This window comes from Lithohypha guttulata (genome assembly GCF_036872675.1).
Source record: "Lithohypha guttulata strain CCFEE 5908 chromosome Unknown scaffold_4, whole genome shotgun sequence".
Lineage (NCBI taxonomy): Eukaryota > Fungi > Ascomycota > Eurotiomycetes > Chaetothyriales > Trichomeriaceae > Lithohypha > Lithohypha guttulata.
In genome coordinates this window covers 2374971-2400649 of record NW_027042753.1, presented here as the reverse complement: position 1 = coordinate 2400649, position 25679 = coordinate 2374971, and the positions used below count along the sequence as shown (strand labels likewise).

At 49.3% G+C, this 25679-nt stretch overlaps 10 protein-coding genes across 10 annotated transcripts; 5 read left to right on the top strand and 5 right to left on the bottom strand.

Moving 5' to 3' along the window:
- Positions 1–1206: 1206 nt before the first annotated feature.
- On the top strand, positions 1207–2025 carry LTR64_006023 (uncharacterized protein; the record flags this gene model as incomplete). Its single annotated transcript, XM_064900358.1, has 1 exon — positions 1207–2025. The coding sequence occupies one exon, from the start codon at positions 1207–1209 to the stop codon at positions 2023–2025; it is 819 nt and encodes a 272-aa protein (XP_064753670.1).
- Positions 2026–3354: 1329 nt separating this feature from the next.
- BUR1 (serine/threonine protein kinase, CMGC, CDC2/CDK subfamily) lies at positions 3355–5298 on the bottom strand (the record flags this gene model as incomplete). The annotated part of the gene is made up of 1 exon (XM_064900357.1): positions 3355–5298. One exon carries the CDS (start codon positions 5296–5298, stop codon positions 3355–3357), a length of 1944 nt encoding a protein of 647 aa, XP_064753669.1.
- A 361-nt stretch (positions 5299–5659) lies between these two features.
- On the bottom strand, positions 5660–6979 carry SER1 (Phosphoserine transaminase; the record flags this gene model as incomplete). Its single annotated transcript, XM_064900356.1, has 1 exon — positions 5660–6979. One exon carries the CDS (start codon positions 6977–6979, stop codon positions 5660–5662), a length of 1320 nt encoding a protein of 439 aa, XP_064753668.1.
- A 975-nt stretch (positions 6980–7954) lies between these two features.
- On the top strand, positions 7955–9316 carry LTR64_006020 (uncharacterized protein; the record flags this gene model as incomplete). The annotated part of the gene is made up of 2 exons (XM_064900355.1): positions 7955–9098; positions 9246–9316. 2 exons carry the CDS (start codon positions 7955–7957, stop codon positions 9314–9316), a joined length of 1215 nt encoding a protein of 404 aa, XP_064753667.1.
- An 863-nt stretch (positions 9317–10179) lies between these two features.
- Positions 10180–12090, top strand: PHO89 (Na+/Pi symporter; the record flags this gene model as incomplete). The annotated part of the gene is made up of 4 exons (XM_064900354.1): positions 10180–10543; positions 10590–10841; positions 10888–11608; positions 11655–12090. 4 exons carry the CDS (start codon positions 10180–10182, stop codon positions 12088–12090), a joined length of 1773 nt encoding a protein of 590 aa, XP_064753666.1.
- A 954-nt stretch (positions 12091–13044) lies between these two features.
- On the top strand, positions 13045–14481 carry LTR64_006018 (uncharacterized protein; the record flags this gene model as incomplete). The annotated part of the gene is made up of 1 exon (XM_064900353.1): positions 13045–14481. One exon carries the CDS (start codon positions 13045–13047, stop codon positions 14479–14481), a length of 1437 nt encoding a protein of 478 aa, XP_064753665.1.
- Positions 14482–14736: 255 nt separating this feature from the next.
- On the bottom strand, positions 14737–15708 carry LTR64_006017 (uncharacterized protein; the record flags this gene model as incomplete). Its single annotated transcript, XM_064900352.1, has 1 exon — positions 14737–15708. The coding sequence occupies one exon, from the start codon at positions 15706–15708 to the stop codon at positions 14737–14739; it is 972 nt and encodes a 323-aa protein (XP_064753664.1).
- A 1442-nt stretch (positions 15709–17150) lies between these two features.
- Positions 17151–18332, top strand: LTR64_006016 (uncharacterized protein; the record flags this gene model as incomplete). Its single annotated transcript, XM_064900351.1, has 2 exons — positions 17151–17293; positions 17393–18332. 2 exons carry the CDS (start codon positions 17151–17153, stop codon positions 18330–18332), a joined length of 1083 nt encoding a protein of 360 aa, XP_064753663.1.
- A 1069-nt stretch (positions 18333–19401) lies between these two features.
- Positions 19402–22992, bottom strand: LTR64_006015 (uncharacterized protein; the record flags this gene model as incomplete). Its single annotated transcript, XM_064900350.1, has 5 exons — positions 19402–20946; positions 21009–21120; positions 21374–21994; positions 22076–22587; positions 22642–22992. The coding sequence occupies 5 exons, from the start codon at positions 22990–22992 to the stop codon at positions 19402–19404; spliced, it is 3141 nt and encodes a 1046-aa protein (XP_064753662.1).
- An 861-nt stretch (positions 22993–23853) lies between these two features.
- LTR64_006014 (uncharacterized protein) lies at positions 23854–25302 on the bottom strand (the record flags this gene model as incomplete). The annotated part of the gene is made up of 1 exon (XM_064900349.1): positions 23854–25302. The coding sequence occupies one exon, from the start codon at positions 25300–25302 to the stop codon at positions 23854–23856; it is 1449 nt and encodes a 482-aa protein (XP_064753661.1).
- Positions 25303–25679: the final 377 nt, after the last annotated feature.

Here is a 25679-nt window from a genome sequence, read left to right as displayed (position 1 = left end):
GAACATGGCTTGAGGAGGGAAAGCAGGTAGGTTGTACTTTTGCACGTGACTAGGTCACATTTTAGTTGTTTCTGGTGATGGTTATTGCATAATTGAGTTGTCTGAGTTCGGTGTATATGTATGCATAGGATTTCTGCTTGTTTTTGGGTCAGTTCTTTTTTAAAGCGCGTACTTACTGTATTGCGTCACGTGGTTTGTGACGATAGTTAGGTGAAGTAGAGCATTTAGGACACGTCAATGCAGTCACTCGTGAACTTGTGTAGTCACAACGAAGACAGGTATTAGCAACAGGATTGCATTGAAGTACAGCCACTACGTCTGGCAGCTGATGAGCACTAGTGGCTAATGGAAGGAGGCTCTGATTTCAAGGAAACCACGATAGTAATGCTTCTGGTTCCAGTCCAACGTGTCGACGGCACGTGACGCGTTAGTGTTCCAAGCAATCTCGAAGCTTTGGAAGAGATCAGTTTTTCCTGGGGAATTTCTGGATGCTTGACCCATATGTACCGGAAACGGGCTGGCTGAAACACGCTCAATTCTTGCCAAGATTGATCTTCTTCACCTGATTTTGTGCGTCATTCATGGTGCTGGCCTCGATCAATCAGCAATCATTGCAAAGTTAGACATGAGTCTAAGACGAGCGTCTGCTACTTTACTGTCGATCTCTCGTTGTTCATATAGTATTGCGATTCTAAACGTATAGTCTCGGAGAAGTAGACAAAGCCAAAGTACTTCTGAAGGTCGACGCGGCCTGTATCGTAAATTGGGTTCCAATTTACGCTAGTCTGATTCTGATCGCTCAGCCAATTACAGAGCACTCAAGAATCCTTGAGGCTCCATCAAATTTGCTAATTCTCCTATTCTCGAGCTTGATGGTCACTGTCTACCTTTCAACCATCCTCGCTGCGGCGTGCCGTTGCTTCACGCCATGCAACTCATGCCAGCCATTGGTGCTCTTTCAAGCAGGTAAGCGTCCGCCCCTCGATGTCACTCTAGCTAGGCTAGAGCAAGGGTGCTCGCAATCTTGTGAGAGATGAAAACCTCTTCCTGTTCGCCTCGATCATTCATGCTCTGTTCTTTTCTTCCAGCTCTTACTCTGCATCAAAGTACCACGACCTTTGTGTCACCACGTTCTTTACCTAAAGCAACTCACTACAGTCACTCTTTCGAGTTCTCACGCTCTTTTCAAATTCCAAAACCGTAGTCATGGTTCGATATACCTCCACTATCCTGGCCGCGGCCAGCTTCTCGCTTGCGATCGCCGCTCCTGCCGTCCAGCAGCCAGTCTGCAAGGTTGTGACTGAGGTCGTCACTGGAAGCCCAATCTGGGTCACCAAGACCGCTGATCCAACCACTGCTGTCAGCAGCAGTGGCAGCTGGAGTGCCTGGGATCCAACAACCAGCAGCAAGGTCACTACCTCAACCAAAACCACTACGACCACCAAGACCCCCACCGCCACCTCAAGCACCTCCAGTGACTGGGCAGTCTGGACTTCGAGCGCAAATTCTACCTCCAGCACTTCCTCCAAGACGACCACGACCATCATCTGGAACACTTCCACCTCCAGCGCCACCACCACCAGCAGCAAGTCCTCTACCTCGGACGCCACCACCACTACCACCACCGCCGCCACCACGACGACTACTACCACTACCACCACTGCCACGCCAACCCCAACCTGCCCAGCTGACAACGGCGCCAAATTCGGCGGCTCCTGCAACTGTGGTTTCTCTGTCTACTCCAACAGCAGAATCACCGCCGACCTAAGCTCCGCCAGCTTCTTCGAGAAGACTCCCGGCGAGCTCGTCGACTCCCTCGATACCTGCCTGAACTACTGCGACGAGAACGAGAACTGCAAGGCCGTCGTCTACGTCAACGACCCAGCCTACAGCTCCAGCACCCAGGACTACCTCCACTGCTGGCAGATCAGCGGCGTCAAGGGTAACACTGTCACTGACGGCCATGCCAACATTGCTTACAAGAACTGCTGTGACGGTACTTGCGCCAGCAGCTATGGTGCATAAATAGGTCATAGAGATATGTGACTGGGAGGTTTCTGGATGCTCATAGTAGGGGCATATGTTCTGTGTTACTAGATAAGAACAAAGAGATGTGACATCGCTTCGGGCTTGTCGTTTGGTTGGATAATGTTGGATATCAATCATAACTACTACTTGTTTCTAATTTCGTGCATGCGCCTATGCTACTGATTAGGTCGTAGCTTGTTGATCAAGTAGTCTTACTAAGTAGTCTTACTACCATTGCACACGAATACAACTAGACGCTTTGAGGTAGAAGTTATACAAACGACTGAGTGTAGTCTACACACGACAGTATGTCGGACTTGTGCTATACGCTATAGTTGACGTGGAACTAACGTGTTCCTGTCATAGGAACAAATCGTATCACTTCACCCCAGCTGACCTTGCTCAGCACGACAAGCTACTTGAATAATGGCTATCACTTCCTACGTGACACTTCAAGTTCCGGAAGGAGCAATTAGGTTCTTTGGCTGTTGCAAGTGACGAGAAGATTGTAATCACTTTCTGTGAGACGACCGAAGAACAGATGAGTTTGTCTGCGGCTTCGGCCTGTCGATGATATTTTAATTACAATAAATGGTATAATTTCTGCTCTAATCAGTGATCCAGCAAGCAGGATACCACTAATCCTATCCAATATTACACCAGCAACAGCGACAACAAAGGCATCATTACCAAAGCCTTAGTATTGTCATCGTTGAGTGATCCGTCTCCTTCTCTCGTTCTTTCCTTCCTTGCTTCATGATCGAGGGAGCGCTGTTGAATATAGCCCGCTCAACGAGCATTTCGTTACCAGCCGAGGTGCTTTCCTCCTTCTTTCGTGTGCGCTTTCTGTCCTCCTTGCGGATCTACCAAACTTTTTTCATACTCGCCAAGCATCTTTCGCGACCGCTGACACAAATCTCATTGAAACAGCTTCGGAATGCAGCTAACTCCACACCCCCGATGTGCCTAAACGTGGTTCGTAGGTATGTTTCAGTGCTTATACTTGTCTTAAGGTGTGTGCTAATTATGAGGTTCAAGACAACGGTGTCTTGCTTCCTAGCGGTTACCTGTCCGTTGGAAAGTCGTAGGCATGATAAATGTCCCTATGCAACGAGCCTAGGACGCGGCTACGATGATTCCTGAGGATGAATATCGTCTCCAGTACTGGTCAATCTATGGTTCAGAAGGCCTGCTGGAGTGTCCATAGGTACTATCCTATAGAAAGGTAGCTGTACTGGTGGTACGTTACTGGCTTCTAACCGAACTGTTGTAGTGTGGAGCAGAAGTCCTCCAATCTTCTTGTTGCACCCGCAGTCTCCCTGGATCCTATCTTTGAAGATGATACGGATGTCCAGCACCATTCCTGACGTCCCTGTCATGGTAGTATGGCCGGTCTCTTTCTCGAGCAGGTATTCTGTCTCGCGTAGGGCTCCTAGATCTTCGTCGTTCATACGAGCCGACCGAGGATGGACCCCTTGACCGTGCATACATATCGCCATTCGCATCATCGTAAGGAAGCATCTCGTCGTATTCCACAGAATGACCACGTCCGCCGTGCATCGTCGGACGATCAGAGCCATCACGTGGTGGAGGCGGAGGTCTTCTGGCACCGACAGGTACTGGATTTGCCTCGCGCAACACACCTCGTGGCGGTCTCTGGGAAGGATCAGCTGAGGAATATGGAGGAATGTACGTGTCTACCTCGGGTTGCCGTATGGGCGCTCTTGGATCCTCGACACTCGTGCCTGGAGGAATACGTCGAGGTGGTGGTCGCTCATCTCTATCCCTGTAGGGTGGTGGCACGCTATTGAAACGATCGATGTCGGCTGGCATTGGTGGCCTAGGAGGCAGGCTCGTATCAGGTGGCGGAACAGGTCTTCTCAAATAGGAATCATCGTAACCCTGAGGAGGGGGAAGAGGACGTCGCCGATCTCGTTCATATGGATCATCGTAATCACGAGGTGGGCGATAGCCATGGTCGTAATTGTCGTTGCGTGGAGGGCGAGGCGCACGATGGTCGTAATCTCCATTGGGCGGATAGTGGGGAGGTCTTCGATCAGGTCCATTGTGTCGTGGTCGGCCACCTCGTGCTCCGTGTCGGTCATGAGGTCTTGACCGATCCTGGAAGCCATATTCGTTCTGCGGACCGACGCCAACCTGACCGCCAGCAGGTGCAGGTGGAGGTCTGCGCTCTTCACGCTGCTTCTGTTTATCGTACTCGTGAGATGACTCCATGATGGGCAAGTCTCCCGGCCGAGCAGGCAGAGGATCCGTCTTGAAGTAGGGGTGCTCCAGAGCATCAATCGCGTTGATCCTCGTTCTCCAGTCGAGCTTCAGCAGTTCTTCCAGTAAGCTGAAGCCTACAGGACCTAGATCTGCAGCAAAGTTGTGGCGCAGAGTGCTTCGCTTATTGCCCCAGTCTTTGATACCCTCACAACCTGGAAGTTCTTCCCAGCCAGGCATAGTCTCATTGGTAGGGGCACCAAGTAGAGAGAAAATCATCTGTGTTTGTGCCAGGTCAGAGTCTCCCTGAAGAATGGGCCTCTTCTTGAACATTTCGCCGAAGACGCAACCAACACCCCACATATCAACTGCTGTAGTGTAGTTCTTCAATTGTAGTAGCAGCTCTGGTGGACGGTACCACCTTGTCACCACTATAGCAGTATAGCCTCTTGTCGCTTCGCCACCACCTTTGCCTGGTTGAGGAGGAGGATCATCGTATGGGCGAGCCAAACCAAAATCGGCGATCTGTAAGATTCCAGCGTTGCTTATCAGCAAGTTAGCGGCTTTCATGTCCCGGTGCAGGACGCGGCTTTCGTGGAGATATTTGCAGCCTTCGAGCAACTGCTTCATGTAGCATTTGATTTGCGGTACGGTCAAGTGTATGTTTGGGTTCTTCAGAATGCCCGAAAGATCGTGATCCATGTAAGGCGTCACCATGAACATATGGGACTTTTTTGTAACATCCCTCGGCCTTTCCACAGCCATCTCGATCAAGCGCAGAACATTAGGGTGATTGAATGCTTTGAGGAGCCTGATCTCGCGCAGCGAAGTGATAGGAAAGCCATCTTTCTCGTTGTGAACCAGGATCTTCTTCAGTGCAACAACCTGACCCGTCTTTTTTGACCTTGCTTTTGATACTTCGCCGAAGGTACCCTCTCCCAATTTGCACATCCATTCGTACTCCTGAACCTTGGAACATCCGGAAAAGCGTGGCTTTCCATCCGACAAGGTGTCAAGAGGATATCGCGAGACGGGTTTGTTAGCCATATTGAAAGCGATGGGCAATCACCACATGCAGGACTCCCTTCGTAGTCAGGCTGGATCAATGTGCTTGAAGAATATTGGCGCAGCACTGTAGTTGCGCATCATGTCAGAAGTGAACGAGATCGAATGTCAATGTACGATGGCTATTTAATGTAAGAGATCTGGAAGTTTAGATGGAAGCGCAACCAAAAGAACGATTGCGTTGCTTGCCGTCACGATGGAGCGGACCACAGGGATCTTGATGCCTGGGAGAAACCACCTCTTGGCAGCATGTTTGACTAAGTTGCAAGAGAAGAGGCTTTGCAATTCAATTGGTTTTACTTTTCTATCAATCAATGGGTTCTTTTTGTGCTGCTGAGATCCCTCACCCTGTCGCTGCAAACTCAACAAGATGTGCTACTAACTTTTGCACACTCGGCATGGTGACAGCATTGTAATTGCTCGCCCTGATGCCGCCCACGCTGCGATGTCCTTTCAATCCCATCAAGTTTTTCTTTTCTGCGCTTGCCAGGAAGGCTTTCTCTCTTGCCTCATCCCATGTGCCAGGGTCACCCTCACCTCGAGATTTAATTCTAAAGCATATGTTCATACGCGATCTCGCACTTTTGTCGGGCACCACATGGTAGGCGTCCGCGTACTTGTCCAGGGTATCGTAAATGAGTTCGGCTTTGCGGTTGGCGAGCTCTTCTTGTCCGGATACCTTCTTCTCTTCGAACGTCTTGACCAGGGACTGAAGGACAAGTGTTGCAATATAGAGGTTGAAGATTGGTAGTGTGTTGTACAACGAGTTGTTCTTTGCTATCGTTGCAAATTCAAACACCACAGGTGGAATCGCTGATGGCAACACGTCCGACAGCCGCTGTAGAAAGTCTGCTTTCGGCGTCAATGCGAGCAAGGACCTCCTCACGATGATGACAGTGATTCCGGCAATGCCCAAGTTCTTCTGTGCACCACCAAAGATGATTCCATAGTCTTTCACGTTGAGCTTGCGACTGACAAAATTCGAGCTCATATCTGCTACCACAACGCCGTCGTCCTCGCCTCGACCCTTCAAACTCTCAGGGAAAGATGGCATCTCAACTCCATCCACTGTCTCATTATCACACCAGTACACCATTGCACTCTTCTTGCTGTCAGTAAGTTGCCATTCCTTCTCTTGCGGAATCTTGCCAAACTTTCCGTTGTTTGCTTTTCGTGCATCTGTGGCGACGTTGATGTATTTGCTTCCAATCAGTCGTGCTGCCTCCTGGCTCGCTTTCAGGCTCCAACTGCCCGTGACGAGGTAATCCACTTTCAGCTCCTCCTTGATCTCTTTCCTCACCCTCTCTATTACCTCATCTTCCTTGCCCTCACCTAAATCAGCAACAGCTCGCCTCCGTCTTCTCTCAACCCACCATCCTACACAAGCCTGTACACTAGCCGAGAACTCGCCTGTGCCACCTCCTTGCATGAATAGAACATCGTAAGCATTTTCTCCTTCAAGTGGGAAGTCGTAGAGTATGGAAAGCGCCGATTTGGCGTCTGCTAGTATTTTGTTGGCGGTTGGAGAACGATGCGAGATTTCACTGAGACCGAGACCTGTATCTTCGAAGTTCACGAGAGCCTTGGCTGATTCCTCGATGACTGGTGTTGGTAGTGGTGCTGGTCCAGCACCAAAATAGGATATTTGGTCGCGTGTTGGCATGTTGTCCGTTGGTCTATCGAGTGTGTGGGACTTTGGACAAACAGGTGATGAAATTTTGTGTGCTAAAATGTCCTCAATGAGTCAAGTTTTATGTATACAGTAAAGAATTGAAACAACGGCTATTGGTGGCAGGAGCTACGGCTAGTCCTTGCCAATTTTGTTGAATGAAGAGCAAGAGCTTCAATTGCCTGTCTCACAGGCGTGAAATTAACGATACTAACGAACTGATTATATGAAAGGGTCCAGTATAGTACTGTACAAAATTCTTTGTGAGATGAGGTGATGCTCAATTGCATGTGATAGAAGGCGGGTACGATATCGGAGCACATTTATTTCGAACTCTCTCTATCGCATCATCATAGTACGGGCAACGTGAAAACCATACTAAATTCAACCGTGCTTCTACTGCCGAGGAAGATCCTGATCTGTTCTATACTGTAAATTATATTGCATGATAAGACGTGAGAAAGATGTCAATGGGAAAGCACCGGAAAATTGTCCGTAATTCCTAACGTCGAAAAACACTTTCGGAGAGAACGCGCTATTTTACTCAATCGCTTCCCGCAGGTACCTGAATACAACATTGACGATGTGAGCGCGTCAGACCAGCATACAACACCGAACACTTTGGGTAGAGTGAATCATTTCATAACTCCTCAGGAAGTGCTGGGCTGAGGCACCTTGCCTGTCATTGAGTCATCATGCAGATGACGAGATGCACTGTCGCCTGGAAACAGGGCAACAGGTTTCGTAGCCAGTGAGATTCGTCCATGGACAGCGGACGTCGCAACTTCCAACAGCTCGGATCAAAATTATGCACTTCAGCATATCCGGCTTTCTGGATTTGTACCTGTAATTGATTGTGGCAGTTCCCATAAGACGCCTGTACTTACCATTGTTGCAATTTCTATTCAAGCATTGACATTAATCCATACAGAAGGGCCCCCTTCCAGATTCTCAACCTCAGACACGACGATGCTCCCAAGACTCGTCATTATCGGCTCGGGCTGGGCTGGGTTCTACATCGCTGAAAAGATCGACTCGTCTAAGTATGATGTTACAACTTTGTCACCACGTCGGACGTCAGCATACACGCCTCTCTTAGCGTCAGCAGCGTGCGGCGTGTTCAACTTCTACCTTGCCGAAGACTCTGTGAGATCCAAAGCTCGGGTAAAGCAGCACTTCATCAAATCTAACGTGATCGATATCGACTTCGCAAAGAAGGTCTGCCGATGTGCTCCAGCCTTCGAAGACGACGACGAGCAGTTACCTGAATTCGATGTCGAATATGACATCCTCATCATTGCTCCGGGCTGCATACCAAACACCTTTGGAACTCCTGGAGTAGAAGAGAATGCTGTATTCATGAAGAACGTCAGTGATGCGATGAAGGTGCGCAAAATTCTGTTCGACCTGCTAGAGAAGGCGAACCTCCCGAACATCAGCCCAGAGCGAGTGAAAGAGCTTCTGCACATTGCAGTCGTAGGTGGCGGGCCTACAGGCATCGAAATGACTGCTGAACTTGACGATTTGGCTCATAAAGAGCTGAAGGGTCTTTACCCCGGAGTGGCTGACAAGCTTTCGATTGCTATACACGACGTGGCTCCGAACATTTTGAGTGCCTACGACCAGAAGCTGTATGAGTATGCGAATCAACAACTTGTAAACAGGAATATCAAAGTCCACACAAATTCCCACATAGAAAAGGTTAAGAAGGACTGTTTTTATACGAAGGAGGACGGACGTATTGGATGTGGCATGCTCATCTGGGCAACGGGTAACAAGAACGTCCCTCTTCTGGAAAAGATCGAAGTTCGCAAAACGCCAAAGGGTCTGAAGAGAGTCATCACCGATTCTCGCCTTCGGGTCTACCAAGCCGGGGATGGCGACGTACTCCACGATGGTGTATTTGCGCTTGGAGATGCCGGAGATATTCAGAACGAATCACTCCCTACTACTGCAGAGGTGGCAGTCCAAAAAGCGAAGTACCTTGTGCAGATCTTGAATTTGGGTGGCGGAAACTTTCAACAACATGAACCATTCAAATATGAGCAAAAACGGTTGGTGTCTTATATCGGTCAAAGAGATGGCGTAATTGCTGGAGACAACGAGCATGAAGGTTGGACTGGTCACAGAGCTTGGCTGGCATGGAGAGGATCGAACATTACCTGGAACCGTAACTGGCGAAGCAGGATCATGATAGTCTTCACGTGGATTCTCAACTCCATCTTTGGCAAGGAGATCGCAAAAATCTGAAATCACCTAGCCTTGTGGATGCAGGATCAGCCATATTCGCGACTGCTGGCCAATGTATCCGAGTATGTGGCTATGGCTTAGTTCGTGGCCAGCAGCCTTCCAAAGCTCGATGGTATTCGCCAACTACGGCCACAGCTCATCTGTTTGCAGCGCATGCTCCCGACTGTCTGTGTTCAGTGCATATGTCAAGGTTTCGGTTTCGGAAAGCATAGAGCCTCAATCACATTCTCGTTCCGACCGCTTCTATCGAGATCTCGTGCGACACAGACGCGACTGCTTTGGGACACATCGAATGACTCAATTATCATGAGTCGTTACCAAACATGGTGAACGCAGCTCGTCGGGTTCGTTTGGTGGCAAGAGTAGGTCCAAAGCGACTTCCTGCGGACTCCGATCGGTGACATGTGTCAAACTGTCAGCCTATCCGAGTTTCTGACGCTGCAAGGCTTGTCCTACAAAAGTGATGTTCGCGGTACCAAGCACACGCAGTCGTGTGTGTGCGTGTAAGGAAGAAATTCAGAATTTTACGGGCGACAGTTCACCTATAAAATACCCACGTGTCAAGCTAGAGTGCTTGGTTCATATAGAATCTGAGATTTCTTGAAGCTGTGGGAGGGAAGGACAACCTCTTGGAGTTCTTGTAATATTGATTGCTGGCGTGGCAAGTCCAGGATTGCGACCAGCGAGGGCACTCATTGGTAAAGTTGAGGAGCGACCAAGCTGGAGCCAAGCCTGGGCGGGATTGGCTGTGGAACCGGAGGTGCTGAGTCTGCTTGGCAGATATCAACGAGGGACTTCCGCTGCACGTGTCGAGAGAACACAACTTGACTATTACCTCAGGGTCATCATATGCCATGTCGATTTGGTATAATAAGACCAGGGGTAGCTGCTTGTCCGAAAGGTCATTCCTCCTGCCTGCAGAGAAATAAAGAGCCATAGTCAATATGGCAGCCCTACCACAATACGACTACATCCTCGCCTTTGGCGTCCTCTTCGCTTTCCTCGACGCTTGGAACATCGGCGCAAATGATGTCGCCAACTCGTTTGCGACTTCGGTGTCCTCCAGATCGTTGACCATGTTGCAAGCCATGTGCATTGCTACAGTTTGCGAATTTGGAGGTGCCGTACTAGCTGGATCTCGAGTTTCTGGAACCATTAAGAACGATGTCATCCCTGCTGAAGCATTCACGGATCAGCCCTCCATGTTGATGTTAGCCATGTGCTGTGCCCTTGTCGGAAGTTCTCTTTGGCTTACCCTTGCTACTAAAATTGGTCTCCCTGTGTCGACAACTCACTCTATCGTGGGAGGTAAGGCTACCAATGTTGAACCAATGAACCCTGCTGATTGTTCAAGGAATTATCGGCGTCGGCTTTGCGTCTCTTTCACCAGGTCAGGTTGACTGGTCGTGGGGTGGCGTTTCCCAAGTCTTTGCAGCCTGGGTCATTGCACCCGGCATAGCTGGCATCTTCGGCGCGATTGTATTCTTAATCACGAAGTATGGTGTCCTGGAACGCAAGCGACCACTACACAATGGTCTCATGATGATTCCACTATATTTTGGAGTGACTGCTGGTGTCTTGACCATGTCGATCGTGTGGAAAGGAGGTGTGTTGACCCAAAGAAGACATGACCCTGGCTGACCTTCTACTAGCTGCATCCCTCGATCTTGACGATTGGGGCGTTGCACCTACTGTTGGCACAATTTTCGGTGTTGTTGGTGGTGTCATTCTCCTGTATGCGGTATTCCTTCTTCCCTATCTATACCGACGTCTGGTCCTCGAGGATTGGACTCTGAAATCTTGGGAAGTTATCAAGGGACCACTGCTTTGGAGGAGAGGTGCAGTGCCCCCTATGCCTGAAGGACAACAGAAACAAATCATTCAGGACTATTATCGTGGCCATGTTACCTCCAACACAAACCCTGTCGTCGCGAATCAAATTGCAGTTCAGCCTGGTGAGAGACGATCCAGTGCAAAGATAGACGTCCCTGGGTCAGAGAAATTAAGATCAGCAGACAGCTCCGATAACAGCGACATTGAAGCTTCCGAGCAGAGTCTGCCAGCGCTCACCATAGAAGAGCAAGCCAAGCTTGTTGCCCGAGAGAACCCATGGACAACACCAGCAGGCTTCTTCGCACGAGCCAAGTATTACTTCTTCCGAGGTGTGAACCGGGACGTTGTCGCGGAACAAGGCGGCGCTGGCATCAAACCTAAAGGATTCGCTGCTTCCTTCCTGGCCAAGGACCTCACCAAGTATCACCAGCATGTCCCTGCGTATGACAACAAGACCGAGCACTTGTACTCCTTCCTCCAAGTCATGACAGCTGCAGTGGCCTCTTTCGGTCACGGAGCTAACGACGTCTCAAATGCCATGTAAGTGTATTGTACCAAACCAGTATCCTCTTACTAACTTCTGCAGGGGTCCTTTCGCCGCAATCTACCAGATTTGGCGGACCAACGAGACATTGGACGACAGTGAGGTTCCCATCTGGATCCTTGCCTTTGGTGGTGCAGCTATTTCGATCGGTCTCTGGACATATGGTTACAACATGATGCGAAATCTGGGCAACCGTTTGACCCTACACTCGCCATCGCGAGGATTTTCCATGGAACTCGGTGCAGCCCTGACCGTGGTGATTGCCACAAGGCTCGCTCTGCCAATCTCCACGACTCAATGCATCACAGGAGCTACAGTCGGTGTGGCACTGTGCAGTGGCACATGGAGAGCTGTGAACTGGAGGATGATTGCATGGATCTATATGGGCTGGATCATCACTCTTCCAGTCGCAGGAACCATTTCAGGATGTTTGTTGGGCATCATCATTAATGCACCAAGATGGGGAGTTGTGGATTAGATGTTCACACACGAGATTGACGTGGATGGTGATGGTGTGTGTATATAGCTCATACACTATAGTTTGGTACATTCTTTACACCACACCCAACGTAGCTGACCGAAGATCTGTGTCCATATTCGAACAGTTATATAGTCAAAAATAATCTTTCGTTCTTCCACTCTGTGAAACGATACCAAACAGACGACCCTCTGCCGCATTCTCGATTGTTTGCTGGCCATGGGCTTTCCGAAGCTGAGTGGGTTGTCAGCAGTATCGTTTTTACCAAACAGAATCTATGGCAGCAGAGTAATGATATTGGTGGAGCTTGGCCCAATACGGATCAGGCACGAAGGCAGTTACTGCCAGCGGCGTTGCCACTGATTCCACCGATTCCCCGAAATTCTAATTTCGGCAAGCTTGCGCCTTGTGCGGACCTAAAGCGATTCCTTTGCTTATTTTCAGCCCGGTCGTAAAGATCGCGTTTCAGCTTATCACTCATGTAGGAGTCTCGAAGCAACTTCGACGCGACGCAATGATTTACGAAACCCATCTATGGGGATCTGTATGGGATGTAGAAACTGTTCGGTCATGAAGGTGGCCAGCATGAAAAGTCGGAAACGCGAGGATGATTACGCGTTGAACAGCGAGCTCGCCTTTCTGGGATGACGCAGCCACCGTCAAATGTTAACGTCAATGGGGTACTGAATGACAAAAGTTGAGCATCTGCGCCTCACCGAGCGTGCCTACTTAGCCGTGTCGACCTGCTTATAATCAAGTTGCTGGTGACGAACCATTCAGATTGTGTTTTTGCATTTACATATCCTGAACTGTGTCTTCCTTCCTGTCTTCGACGTTCTTTCACCAGATTCAGTCTTTCGTTTGCTGCCACCGTTGTCGTTTACGCAATAGACCTACGCTATATCAATACCTAACGAGCCGATCCTGTACAGTCCCAGCTGGATACCTGTGACGATGAAGACGTCTTTGGTTGCTCTGGCCGCTACTGCAGCCTCCGTCACATCCGCGATCAAGCTCGCACCACGTTCAGAGAACCCACGAGTTGTTGGCCTAGATATCAACAGGAGACACATTGTCGATCCTATTGAGCACGACCGGAGGCGGTTTATGAAGAGGCAGAATGTTGTACAAGAGACATTAGACAACGAGCTTACACTGTATTATGCCGACATTACTTTGGGAACTCCAGGACAAGCAATACAGGTTTCAGTCGACACTGGAAGCTCCGACCTATGGGTCAATTCTGGCAGCTCGAGCATATGTTCCACGCGACAATGTCAAGGTGGCACCTACGACCGATCCGCCTCTTCAAGCTCAAGAATAATCAACAATGACTTTAATATCTCTTATGTTGATGGTTCTGGTGCTATTGGGCCATACGTTGGCGACACCATGCAATTTGCAGGTGTGACTCTGGACGACTTCCAGTTCGGTGTGGGCGACACATCTTCGTCACAGATGGGTGTCTTGGGTATTGGTTATGCAATCATCGAGGTGCAAGTCAACAGGGCTGGTGGTGACCCATATCCGAATCTTCCTCTTGCGCTCCGAAACGATGGCCACATAAATACAGCTGCCTATTCTTTGTGGTTGAACGATCTCGATGCTTCGCAGGGTCAGATCCTGTTTGGTGGTGTCAACACTGAGAAGTTTGAGGGTGATCTGACCACTCTACCTGTTCTCGGTACCCAGGGCGGCATATATTACGAGCTTGCAGTTGCGTTGTCAGGTGTCCAGCTCGGCGGACAAGATATGGCGGGTTCAGACACACTTCCTATTGCAGTTGTGCTCGACTCAGGTACTTCGCTCATGTACCTACCTGATGCTATCGTTGAGAATATTTACAAGCAAGTCAACGTTGTCCTTAACCAGGGAACAGCCTATGCCTACTGCGACGATGCAAATTCTGATCGACAACTATCCTTCACCTTCTCGGGCAAGACTATCAACGTCCCAATGAACGAGCTCTACATCTCCGTCGGCACCAACAGCCAAGGTCAACCTCTTACTTTCCAGAACGGCAGAGAAGCCTGCATTTTCGGTATCGCTCCCAGCGGCAGCAGCACTCCTTTGCTCGGCGATACCTTCCTACGGTCCGCCTACGTCGTCTACGATCTACAGAACAACGAGATCTCAATCGCACAGACCCGCTTCAACTCGACCACCGATAATATTCAGGAGATTGTCAACGGCACTACTCCTGTACCCGGTGCTGTTGCCGCCTCAACCACGATCACCTCTGTCCGCAACATCGCAACCACAGGAGCACGACTGGGCGCTGGTACCGCCACCGGTGGTCCAGGTTCTCTACCAACAGGTGCCGCGTCGTCATTTGAGTTTCCTACCGTGCTTGGTGCCGCCGCTGCAGGTCTCGCTGCTATGATGCTGTAAACAAGCACGCTTTACGAATTACGAGACAATGATCGCATTCTGGGAATTGGCATAACAAAAAGCTTTGGACAAAGGGTACATGAAGTTGTATAGTAAGAAGTGTATTTCTATGATATCCTAGTAAGCTTCAATATAGATAACTCACACCTAATTCTGTTCATACAACTCGTGGTCTTGGTACTAGATGTGTAAATGTGTAGATCTGCTCCAGTTCATATGTGCTTGTCTTTTTCATTACAAGTGACTGCGAACCTGTCAAAGTTTCGCCTTTTCCACACCTCCAAGCCGTTCAATCAATATCTTCTCCTCTTTGTCCCTCATGACTCTGTCAAGCATCCTCCGCTCCACTATCTGCGTCTCCTCCAGCTCACTCATCTCCAGTTGCGTCAGAACATCCTTGTACATCTCCTCCTTCAACTTCCCGTATACTGTCCCTCTCCCACGCACACTCACTACCATTCCAGCCCTGCCATGTCCACCCTCGACGTCAGTCATGACATTCACGGCCTCCTCTAACCCGCCAAGGCCATCGACAAGCCCATACTCTAGCGCTTGGAGACTCGTAAATCGTCGCGCCTCAAGGAGCAAGGACCTAAACGTGCTGTTCGTGAGCTTGGCTTTGAATATCGAAGCCATAGCCGGCGCCAGCTCAGCGTCGAATTCCAGCTCGTTAAGGCAGAGCCAGCCGCGGTGCGGGTTCATGATCCGAAAGTCATGGAACATGCTTAGCATTAGGCCGCCAGCGAAACCGTGGCCATTGATCACGGCGCATGTTGGCATGGGGTAGGTCAGAAGCTTGCGCCATAAGGGGTAGAGGTACCTTGGTTTGTCGCTGGGTTGGAAGGTCGCTAGGTCGAGGCCGTTGCTGAAGAATTTGGTGATTGAGGAGGTGGTTAGGAGGATGCCGTGGGGGTAGTCGCCATGTTGGAGACGGAGGAGGGCGTGGAGATAGGTTTGTAGGAAGGGTGGTGTTAGCCTGTTGTCGGGTGGAGAATGGTGCGTGAGTAGGTATATTGGTGGTGGTGGTGGTTGGTCTCCGTGACGGGGGCGCGCGCGGCCGTGTGCTGGGTTTGATGACATGGACTGGGATGCTGTTGCGTCACGTGGAAGGGATGGTGTGAGACTGAGGCGCGACACTGTGATTGTTCCGCCTGGAGATGGAGCAGCTGGCGATTTATGGGCGGGAATTTGAAGGCTGAACAGCACTTCTTGCGATGGAGGTGCCATGACGGACAATGATGGTCGCGGAGCCTAGTAAAGCAGGGTATAAACTCCTACAGATAGGTAGCTCCTAGATGTGGTCCTGTATGTTGCGAACACTAACGACAATGTAGCGAATCAAAAGCACTAAGAGACTGATACAATAGCGTGCAACCGACTGCGTGGCAGGCAGTGAGGTGTAGCAAGAATTTTAGCTAGCGTACAAGACGGTGATCGCGAGCAGGAATACAAGCCAGTCGAGAGATGTATAATCATTGATAGTAGTTGTCGCTGCTTCACTTTGATAACAAAGCTCATGCGATAGTGCTTCCCAAGTACAGGCCTCGGCAACCTCGGTGATACTTGCCAGCAAATTAAGATATCGAGCAAGGTCGTAGCAGTCACGTGAAGACCTGGAGACGCGTTGACTTCCAGGTCTCTCCTTACGTGTCACATCCCCTTACCGTCATTCCAGTGAAAGATAGAAGCTATACCTTTGTCACAGGGAATAGCTACCACGTTCCAATACGTTGACGTGGGCATAGTCATTATGCCGAAAGACTTGTACAGTAGGCACTTGTCCGCTGCGATCACCAGCGGTATTCTCCCTTGTAATTTCACAGTCCGCCAGACGACTACGCAATGTGTCAGGCACAGTCACGCTGTGGTATTGAACCAGGGTTGAATATGACGGACACACTACATGGTGAAAGTCCTCGTGCGTAAGTCCTAGATGCTAAATTTCACAAGATTAGGAACGAGCAGGTTTGGCTATGGAGGTCCTCGAAAGCACAATGGTCAATAGCATTCCTTCACAGCACGATATCTAGCTTTTCAAGATAACTTGTGTAAGCCTCTTTATACTCAAAGAGTGGCACTTTCATGTCATGCAGGACCAAGTCGATAGTGGCGTAAAGTGCCATCACTATCACTACAGAACAACACTTCACTCTGTCGAGTGTTTGTCAGGTGACTTATTGTTTCAATCCCAGCCCCGCCTGATTGCACAAATGTCTCTCCGTCCGAAAATTAACCAGTGATTTCTTTGTTGCAACTTCATCCTCTGTGTCCAGCAAAGTCCGGTCATGGATAGTCTAGCTCCTCGATTTACTCGAGGATCTAGCTCCTGGCTAGTTTCAGAGATACACAAATGGTTCCAAGAAATACCAAAGCAAACCTCGACTCCTTGTATACCTGGCGCTGAAAGTTGGTTACCCTCAACCTCGACTGTCTCCGAACCCTTACCAGCAACGATCGAGCACTATGCAGCTCGACTGTACAACGGATATGCAACGCCAACACCAGTCATTACCATCTCACCGTCTCGCACTTCGCCTTCTCCTATACCTTCACACGTACCAGTTGACACCAACACAATTCCGACAGGTAATGCCTCTGCTTACCTACTCATTCCTGCCTTAATACTATTCCTATTTTACCTTATTCTTTTCGTCACTTTTCTCTTTCGAATGTACCGGCAATGGGGAATCAACGTCAAGACCCTGGAGAGCCAGCTGGGTACACGACCCTTAGAAGTCGATGCATTGGGCGCCAACCTTAACGGCCTGCAAGATGTTTTCAAGCAGTCGAATGATGACTTGAATGCAGCGAAGTAGAGGTTGGAAGCCACCGAAGCACAGTTGGATCTTAGTGAGCAAGCTGCAAAAGAACTTGACCGTGTAATTAAACGCGGAGAGGTGGCTGTGACCAGCTGCGAAGACCAGCTAGCAGAGCTCAAAGCGGAGTCGGACGAAGGGCGGAAAGTGCTTCAACGTCAGCAGAAAGAGATGAAAGCTGCTCAGATCGACGCCGAGCGCAAGTTGTCGTCGAAGGGCAACGAGCTCAAGCAAATGCGTCAAGCTCTGATTGCAGCACAAGAAGCAAGTAAAAGAGACAAGCTGGCTCTGGAACCGTCAAAGAAGAAGATCGATTCCCTGGAGAAGGCAAAGCGCGATTCCGAGCAAGTTCTCACCAGTCTGCAGAAGCGACAAAGTGAGAAGGAAGCTCAAATCATCCTGAAGCAGGATGCGCTCGAGAGAGCAAACGCGACTCTGAAAGAGGAGTCAAGCCGAGCGATCCAGCAGGTGAGGCAGGTACAACAGGATCTGAAGACAAAGGTTCAACAGAACCAGACCTTGCAAGAACGATTGGAAGACCATGGCAAAGCCAGAGCAGGTCTGCAGAAAGAGCTTGATCAGACTTGGAAGCAACTCGAATATGAACGCACATCGAACCAGTGTCTGACAGAAGAAGTTGGACGTCTGAGAAATATTTTGAGTTCTCAAGTACAGACAAACAATGACCTAGAACTCAAATACAGTACACTCGAAGAACAGTACAATGAAAAGGTTGCAGCGCTTGCTAACCTCCACCAAGACCACTATGTCATGTTGCATGAATACGACAAGATCAAAGAGCAGATGTCGCTGATGGAGAAGAACCAGCTACCTGAGCTGCAAGCTCATTACGATGCTAACGAGCCTGAGTTCATCGAGCTGCACCTCGTCAGACAAGCAATCTCCAAAGCTCATCATGACGGCATGGAAAACGTTAAACTCAAGTTCAGAAAAGAGATTCTGAGCTACTTCAAGCAATTCAGGAATATGGAAGAGAAACTGCTGGTCGAGCCCGTCAAACCTGATAGGTGTTAAAAAGTTGCCACGCAATTAGGACATATCAAGGACAATTTGCAGAACCTGCTTTCAAAGACCCACAAGCTAAGAGCCTTTGAGAACGCACATACAACCTCACACAACTATGGCAGTAATTGGCCGATCATGCTCCCTGTTACCGAAGCAGATGCTGAGAGACTGAAAATCGAGGCTAAAGAAGGTGGAGAGACCACAATCAAGAAACCTAGTCGCCCAAGACGACGAAGAGGCGGAGGTAGCAGAGGAGCAGCGCAAGCGGATGCGGAGGAGGCAGATGAGGAGATCGATGGTATTGCAGACTAGCATAAGACCAGGAGGTCGGTGATATCGAAGACTAGCCAATGGAAGAGAAGGAGTACATCGAAAGGCGTTATGTGGCGAGACTGGTTGTCGAAGTCTGGCATCCTCGTGTATCCCTTGATACATGACGGTGACCAAATGGAGCCCCGTTTCTTCGCCACAGTGAACAGCAGAGCAAGCAAATATACCTGGAGATTGTGGTTCGCCTATCGCTGGTCTGTTCGGGTGCTGTTGAGCACTTGAGGAGCCAGTGTGTGGCTTGAATCTGCTTCGGAATACGTTGCTCTGTTTTGGTCACGGCTAAGACTGCGAAAGTCAAGCCAAGCTGCCAGGGTGTATTTTATTTGGTTTGTGTGTTTTTGGAGGTTTGTGGGAAGCGGGTTGCAGATGTGCCCTCAGCTTGTGTCTTTGATTTTGATAATTGGTTGCTTCGGATTGTTTGTAGTTTTCTTTACGCTCATGCAGGACGGACGCGTCAAATACAAAAGTGGTTGAATTTGACATTGTGGATTGTGGATTTTAGATGTCTTCGTCTCTCAGCATTTCGCCTCATCCTAATTTTGTCTATGTGAATGACTTCCAACGCCTCGCTTTAGTAAATACTTCTCACATTAATTGTAGCACGTCCGCACAGTAGAGGGCGTTGTGAGGCATGCCGTGGTAATCAGACTACAGAATACGCGGCCGCACACTTAACAGCACTCCAGCCTCACCAAGAACGACTGCTATCAAGCGCTGACCTATTCCATCACGACCCTTTACATACTTTTCACAATATGCCCAAGAACTCCTTTATGCCCGCAATCTTTCGCTCCTCGACTATCATCCCAATACTTGCTGTCTCCGGCACATACAGATTCCCAATATACTCATCATGTCTATGAAACGGGCAGACATCTTGACCTCCACCACGAGTACTATCCACAAGATAATAGCAGAGATGCGTAGACAGACGATGCGCAAACTTGACGTGGCCAGACCGAGAGAAAGAGTAGTCCAATGGGCGATCGTGTTCGGATGCGTTCGAGTCAAAGGTGAAATCAGCATCATTGAGCCATCCGGCTGTATCGATGACGAAAGTTTTCTTGTCTCCGATGTGCCATTTGAGTTCGTCGAGGACTTTGGATGTTGCTTGAGAGAGTAAGACCTGAATTTGCTTGGCTCTTGGATGTGGTAGGTTGGGAGGTATAGGAGGTAGAACGAGGAAGATTGGGATGGTCGATGAGGAGGAACTGTAGAGATAGCTTTCGTCGATGGTGTGTTGTAGTTCACTTTGCGATATGGACCTCCTTACTGAGCTTGTGGGTTTTGAGTAGGCAGTACGACGAATAGTCTGGATGAACGTGGAATACGCATGAGAGAAACTGTTCAAGAATTGTCTGGCTTGTGACTTGTTCAGGGATTCTCCGTCCAAGAATGCTACCACATCCGCCAGACCGAGAACTAGTACGAGAGCTGAAGGGACGCTGTCGTATGAGCTGAATGGCCAAAGACGTGCATAGAGGTCGGTCCCTGGAGTTCCAGCACGAAAGAACAACTCTTGGACAGCGGCTGTGGTCGAGTTGTGTGTGGTTTTTCTTTGACAAGGTTGCGTGAGACAGCTATGGCTAGGAATTGCTAATCGAGCGACAGTCGTATCGGGAAATTCGTGTTCCAAAAGGCTGGGCCAGGATTGCGACCATATGTCCCGTTCGGCAGTCTTCTTATGGTCTAGGCCTAGCATAGTAGTGGGTCCAAGAACTTCGATCAGTCTTCGCTGTGGAATATCGGACAAAGATCGTGAGCCAAGCTCTGCGAGAGTGATCGCGTTTACTCCCTCCTGACTGACCATACTCTTCAACTGTTTTGCTCGGGAGGGATGAACCAAATGGCCGCCACGACTCAACCACAAGCTTTTGAATTGCATAGTGTTGTGCTCATGAATTCCAGACAGGACGATCTTGAGATCGTGTACGACATCTTGCTCGAGGTTAATTGCGAGTGGAACAACCCCGTAGACCGCTTTATGATAAGCAATGGTCAGATTCCTGCTACTGCTTGTAACCACAATATCGATCGGCCCGCTCGGTGTAGATTTCGCTCTTGCGGGAGTAAGGACCATGTAGGTCTTGCTTCGGCTGTCATCTTGAGATTGTCTTACACTTTTCGCATTTGTGTTGGCCAATTCGAGAATGATCGAGGACGTGTTGAAGACACTGAACTCGATGCTGGCACCTTGGTCACAATAAGTATACTTTAAAAACAGGTAGCGAGTGGAAGAAGAGTACCTAGAGAGCTCGTATGTTTCTCGAGTCGATTCGTACTTGATAGCCATCTGCCGTTAAACTGTTTGTGGTCAGTAAGTTCCTAAGGTGAGGAGGGAGGATTGTGGCTCACTTGTAAGCTAGGGTCATTCACTGCTGTATAGCGTAAAGTTGTTGACAGTAGACCATGACTGAATCGCGTGTAGCGGTGGATCGAGAACACCTGCACAAGAAGCAAAACAATGCTAGAGACTGTTAGGATTGCTAGTAACACGGCAAAACGACTGCTGATAGATGTGCTGATATGCATCATTAAAATTCCAAGCAGCACAGTGGCACCTCATCCCAGCATATTCAAATGAACAAGAGATTTCGTATTTGCCTAAAAGCATCAGCTTGTGTTGATGGACATTCCTTGGCGCTATCACGCATCAGGAACAAGCAGCACACGCCGTGCACAGTGTCATCAGCCCTTCCTTCACTTCACTTTGTTCTCACATTTTCGTCTCGGTATGCACTTCTTCGACGTGATGTATACCACCCTTTGCGTCCTCCTCATACACTCCTGGCTTCGAAAAGATATAATCAATCTGCTCCAGAGTTTTCCCACCAGTTTCGGGGCACAAGAAATAGACAAATACCACCGCAAGAACGTTACCACTGAGAACAAAAATCCAAAACCTCCACTTGATATTCTCCAAGCCGACAGGAAGGATCATCACAAACAGGAATGTGCTTAACCACTCCCCAAAGGCGGTAATAGAACCGCCTACATGCCTATAGCTCAGCGGCGGTATTTCAGAGCAGTATAGCCAGACACAGCCCTGCCATCCCCAGCTCATAAAGAACAAGAAGACCCAGATGATCGCGATACTGGCCCACTGCATGGACTGTGATGGATTGGCACCTTGCAACACGACAAAGATGAGCATGAGGATAGACATCAAGATCGCGCACCAAAGCAATATTGTTCTTCTTCCAAGCTTTTCCACAGTAAAGTATAGTGGAACACATCCGGCCGCAAAGATCATATTCTGTACTCCAGCGAGCAGACTCACTAGCTTCGGCGAAGCTCCAGCCTGAGATAATGTAACCGTAGAGTAGTAAGCGAGCATAGAACTGTGTTGAAAAGAGGAGTCAGTGCAAGTCGATGCAGTGTATAGCTGAAAGAAGCTCTGTTGGAAGTTTTTGACCACTTACCTGCCTGTCCACTCTCTAATAAAGGGAAGCCAGAAACAGATCACAAGCCGTCGCACGATACGGAGAGGTGTTTTGTCGGTAATGCCCATTGTTACGAACTGTGTCCAGCGCAGACTAGACTTTGCTTCTTCTTCAGCTTCCATAGCCAGAAAGATCTCTCGCTTCGTCTCTTGGACCTTGGGATCCTCGATAGTGAGGCCCGTCAATCTGCATAGGGCGTCTTCCCCAAGTTCATTTCTGTTCCGAGCAAAGTACCATCGAGGAGTATCAGGTAAGAAGAACATACAGCCACCGGATGTGATGGCGAAGACACACTGGAATATGATGGGTACCCGCCAGGAGAACTGGCCATCGTATTGGACGAAGCCATAGTCGATCCAATAGGCAAGTGGTACGCCACTGATGAGAAGAATTGCGTTGATAGCATTAGCTGGACCTCGATCACCGATTTCCATGCCAGTCTCGGACAGGTATGTAGGGACAGCGGAGGAGATACAGCCTATCGCAAAGCCCTAAGAAAGATTAGCTTTCGATGCCTACTATGATGGAGCATTTCCAGGTCTCACTGTCACCACACGACCGATGATTAATTGTGCGACGCTATAGCTGCTTGCTTGGATGACTGATCCGATGATGGCTGCAAAGTTACCCAGCAGGATTGTACCACGACGACCTAGGCGGAAAGTAAAAGGTGCAACAACTAGAGTTGTCACGCAAGCTGCTAAGCTGTACGAGCTCGAAATAAGAGCAATTGTCCATTCTCCAGTTGGGTTGCCGATAGCATCGAGGAAAGGCCTATGAAGAAGGAGGCCTCCAAGAACACCGGCATCGTAGCCATACATCATAAAAGCAACACCACACACGAACTTCATGAGCCGGTAGAGGTTACGGCCTCGAAGCTGAATGAGGCCAGCCATGGTGTGGTCAATTTGCCACCCAACTTAAGGACAATCCAAGAATCGTTCGGGCTGTGGTAAAGAACTGAGGCTGCACGGAGTACGAGGAGAAAAGGGTTCGGACATATAGATTAGTGGCATGGTTGAAGGATTTATTATAGCCATAGTTCCTGTACCCTCGAGCCTTCCTTGGAGCTGAACAGAACTTGCAACATAAACATGCGAACGTTATTGGTCTACATCCCAGCGTGTCTGTTGCCCGAGGTACCGAGCCATGACCGATATATCACCACTAGGGTAGATGGTAGAGAGAAGCTGTTGCGATCCTGGTATAAGCGGAACGAGACAGGTAGGACTGATCCTGACACCAAAAGCTCGAGTCAGTACCAGGAGTACTCCCGTGCGGAGCTTCCCCAAACCCCAACCATTACCAAGCTTGGCACGTACAGTGTACGCCTTCCTCGTCTCAAAGCTATCGCGTTGTTGGCCTTGAGGTTGGGAATGCCGTGTGCAAGCATAAATAGACAAAATTAATGTGTCTGCAAGGGACCAATCGAATTTTAACCGTTCGATTCGTCTCGAATGGTGCACATTGAGGCATAACGAAGACCTCGTGCTGGTCTTGATGCAACTGGACAGATATATAATGGAAGACACGAAGAAACAGCGACTAATGTGTAATTCTTTTTTGTGGAGAGCTCACATATGCTTATGTGCATTGATAAAAGAGGCTACTAACTGCCAAGAATCATCCTGGATGGAGTCGCCATATGCTATCTTCTTTGCCTGTCACAGGCCAGAAACGTAAAGATCGTCTATGTTACAGGGCATGATATGTCATCAGTCATTACAGACTCAAATAGATCAATTGGAGATCGTCGCTCATAGTTCCCAACCAGATTTTCCTTCCTCAATCTGGTCGACAAATGGTGCAAGGGCTGCCTTGAGCTCTTCGACGGTCAGAGTATCGTCGGCCTCAAGCGAGACCATACCAGGCTCCTTTGGTGGGATGAGAACACTGTTCACTACATGGATGACACCATCAGCAGCAATGCCGTCACTGACAGCCACACGGTTGAAGCCGTTAATCTTGATCTCGATCAAGCGTCCATAGCGAGCAATATCAACACTCAAGCTCTTACCCTTTAGACCGGTTTCCAGGTCAATATGGTAGATTCCCTTTGGAATACGATGGTCTGGGAAGCTCTCAGAGTCTTCCTTGTGCTTGTAGATGGCATCGGAGTAAAGAGTGACGTCAGGTGCACCATGATACTCAATAAGTGCCTTAAGGTACTTGAGACCATGTTCGCTAAAGAGGAAGGCATTGATTCGTGGACCAAGCTTCTGGAAAGCAAAGTTGGAAGGAGCGAAGAGTGTGCCCCCATGGTGTGTCTTAGTATCGTTGAATGCTGGGAATAGACCAGTCTTGTATAGAGCAAGCTCAAGGGTGCTAAATTCACCAGGGAAGGAGGTGATGATGTCAGCGACCTTGGGAGGTGGTAGAAGGATAGAGTCGATTCCATGAATCACACCATTGGTGCCGAAAATGTTGACAGCGATGATGCGGGCGTAGAAGTTGACGGTGAGGCCTCTGAAGCTGACCTGAGTAGACAGTCTCTGTGGAGCATGAATGAACTCTGCACCTAGGGCAGTAGGGATAGTGCGGGTGACCAATACTCGCCCAGCAGGGTAGAACTCAGGTGAGACATGGTATGACAGAATATGCTTTAGCTGCTCCTTTGACGGCTTAGGTGCGTGCTTGGGGATCTTCTCGAAAGCTTGGTCAGTTGGAGCAAAGACGGTGAAGTTGGCCTTGGTGCCGTTGAGCATTTCAACCAAGTCAGGGTATTCGTTGATCAGCTTGGCGAGCCTGGTAGTGTATTTGCTCTCTGCAATCAATTGGTATACTGTCTGATTTGGTGGTCCATGGTGGGGGTGATGAGGGCCGTGATGATCGGGAGGACCGTGATGTGGGGGGCCATCGTGAGGAGGACCGTGATGAGGTGGATGGTCTTCAGGACTCTTCTTATCTTGCTTGCTAGCCAGCCATTCATCACCAGCAAAGGCGGTTCGGAACTGATTGTCGTACTTGACCGTCGTCTCGTACACAGTATCAACAACGTTTTCCACCTTATGCTTGGCACATCCTACAACCTGCTCTACACGCTCTTCAGCATCTGCCCAGATCTGGTCTGCACTAGGCAGACTATCCCATATCGATTGGGGCTTAGAATCTTGAAGCTGCAATCGTAGCGATTGAGCAGTTTCGGCATCGGGAATGACAAGGGCCGCAGCAATTGCTGCTAGAGGAAGCAGCGAAAAGGACTTCATGACTGTCGTGGTATGGACGATAACAGCTGCGAAGGAGAAGGATTCAAGTAAATAGAGAACAAGCAGGCAGCATCATTTCATTAAGAGGAGTAATCCACGTATTACTGTAGCATAACGGCAGCCGCGTATGCGGGATGGCCTTGCAAGTGATGATGCTGTTGATCCTGCTGATGACGCTTGGGAAAACCAATCAAGGCGAAGCATGAGCCACTCAGAAGAGTATGCTGCAAAGCGATCGGGGCGCCAGCGTACTCCGAGCTGGGGTCGGGAGAAAGAGCTTCCGGAATCGCTTGACCTGTTCTGGAGCTGCCAGAAACACACGGACGCGATGGAGAAGCTCGTGGTTGCACACCTCTGCTCCTCGATACTCGCTGGTG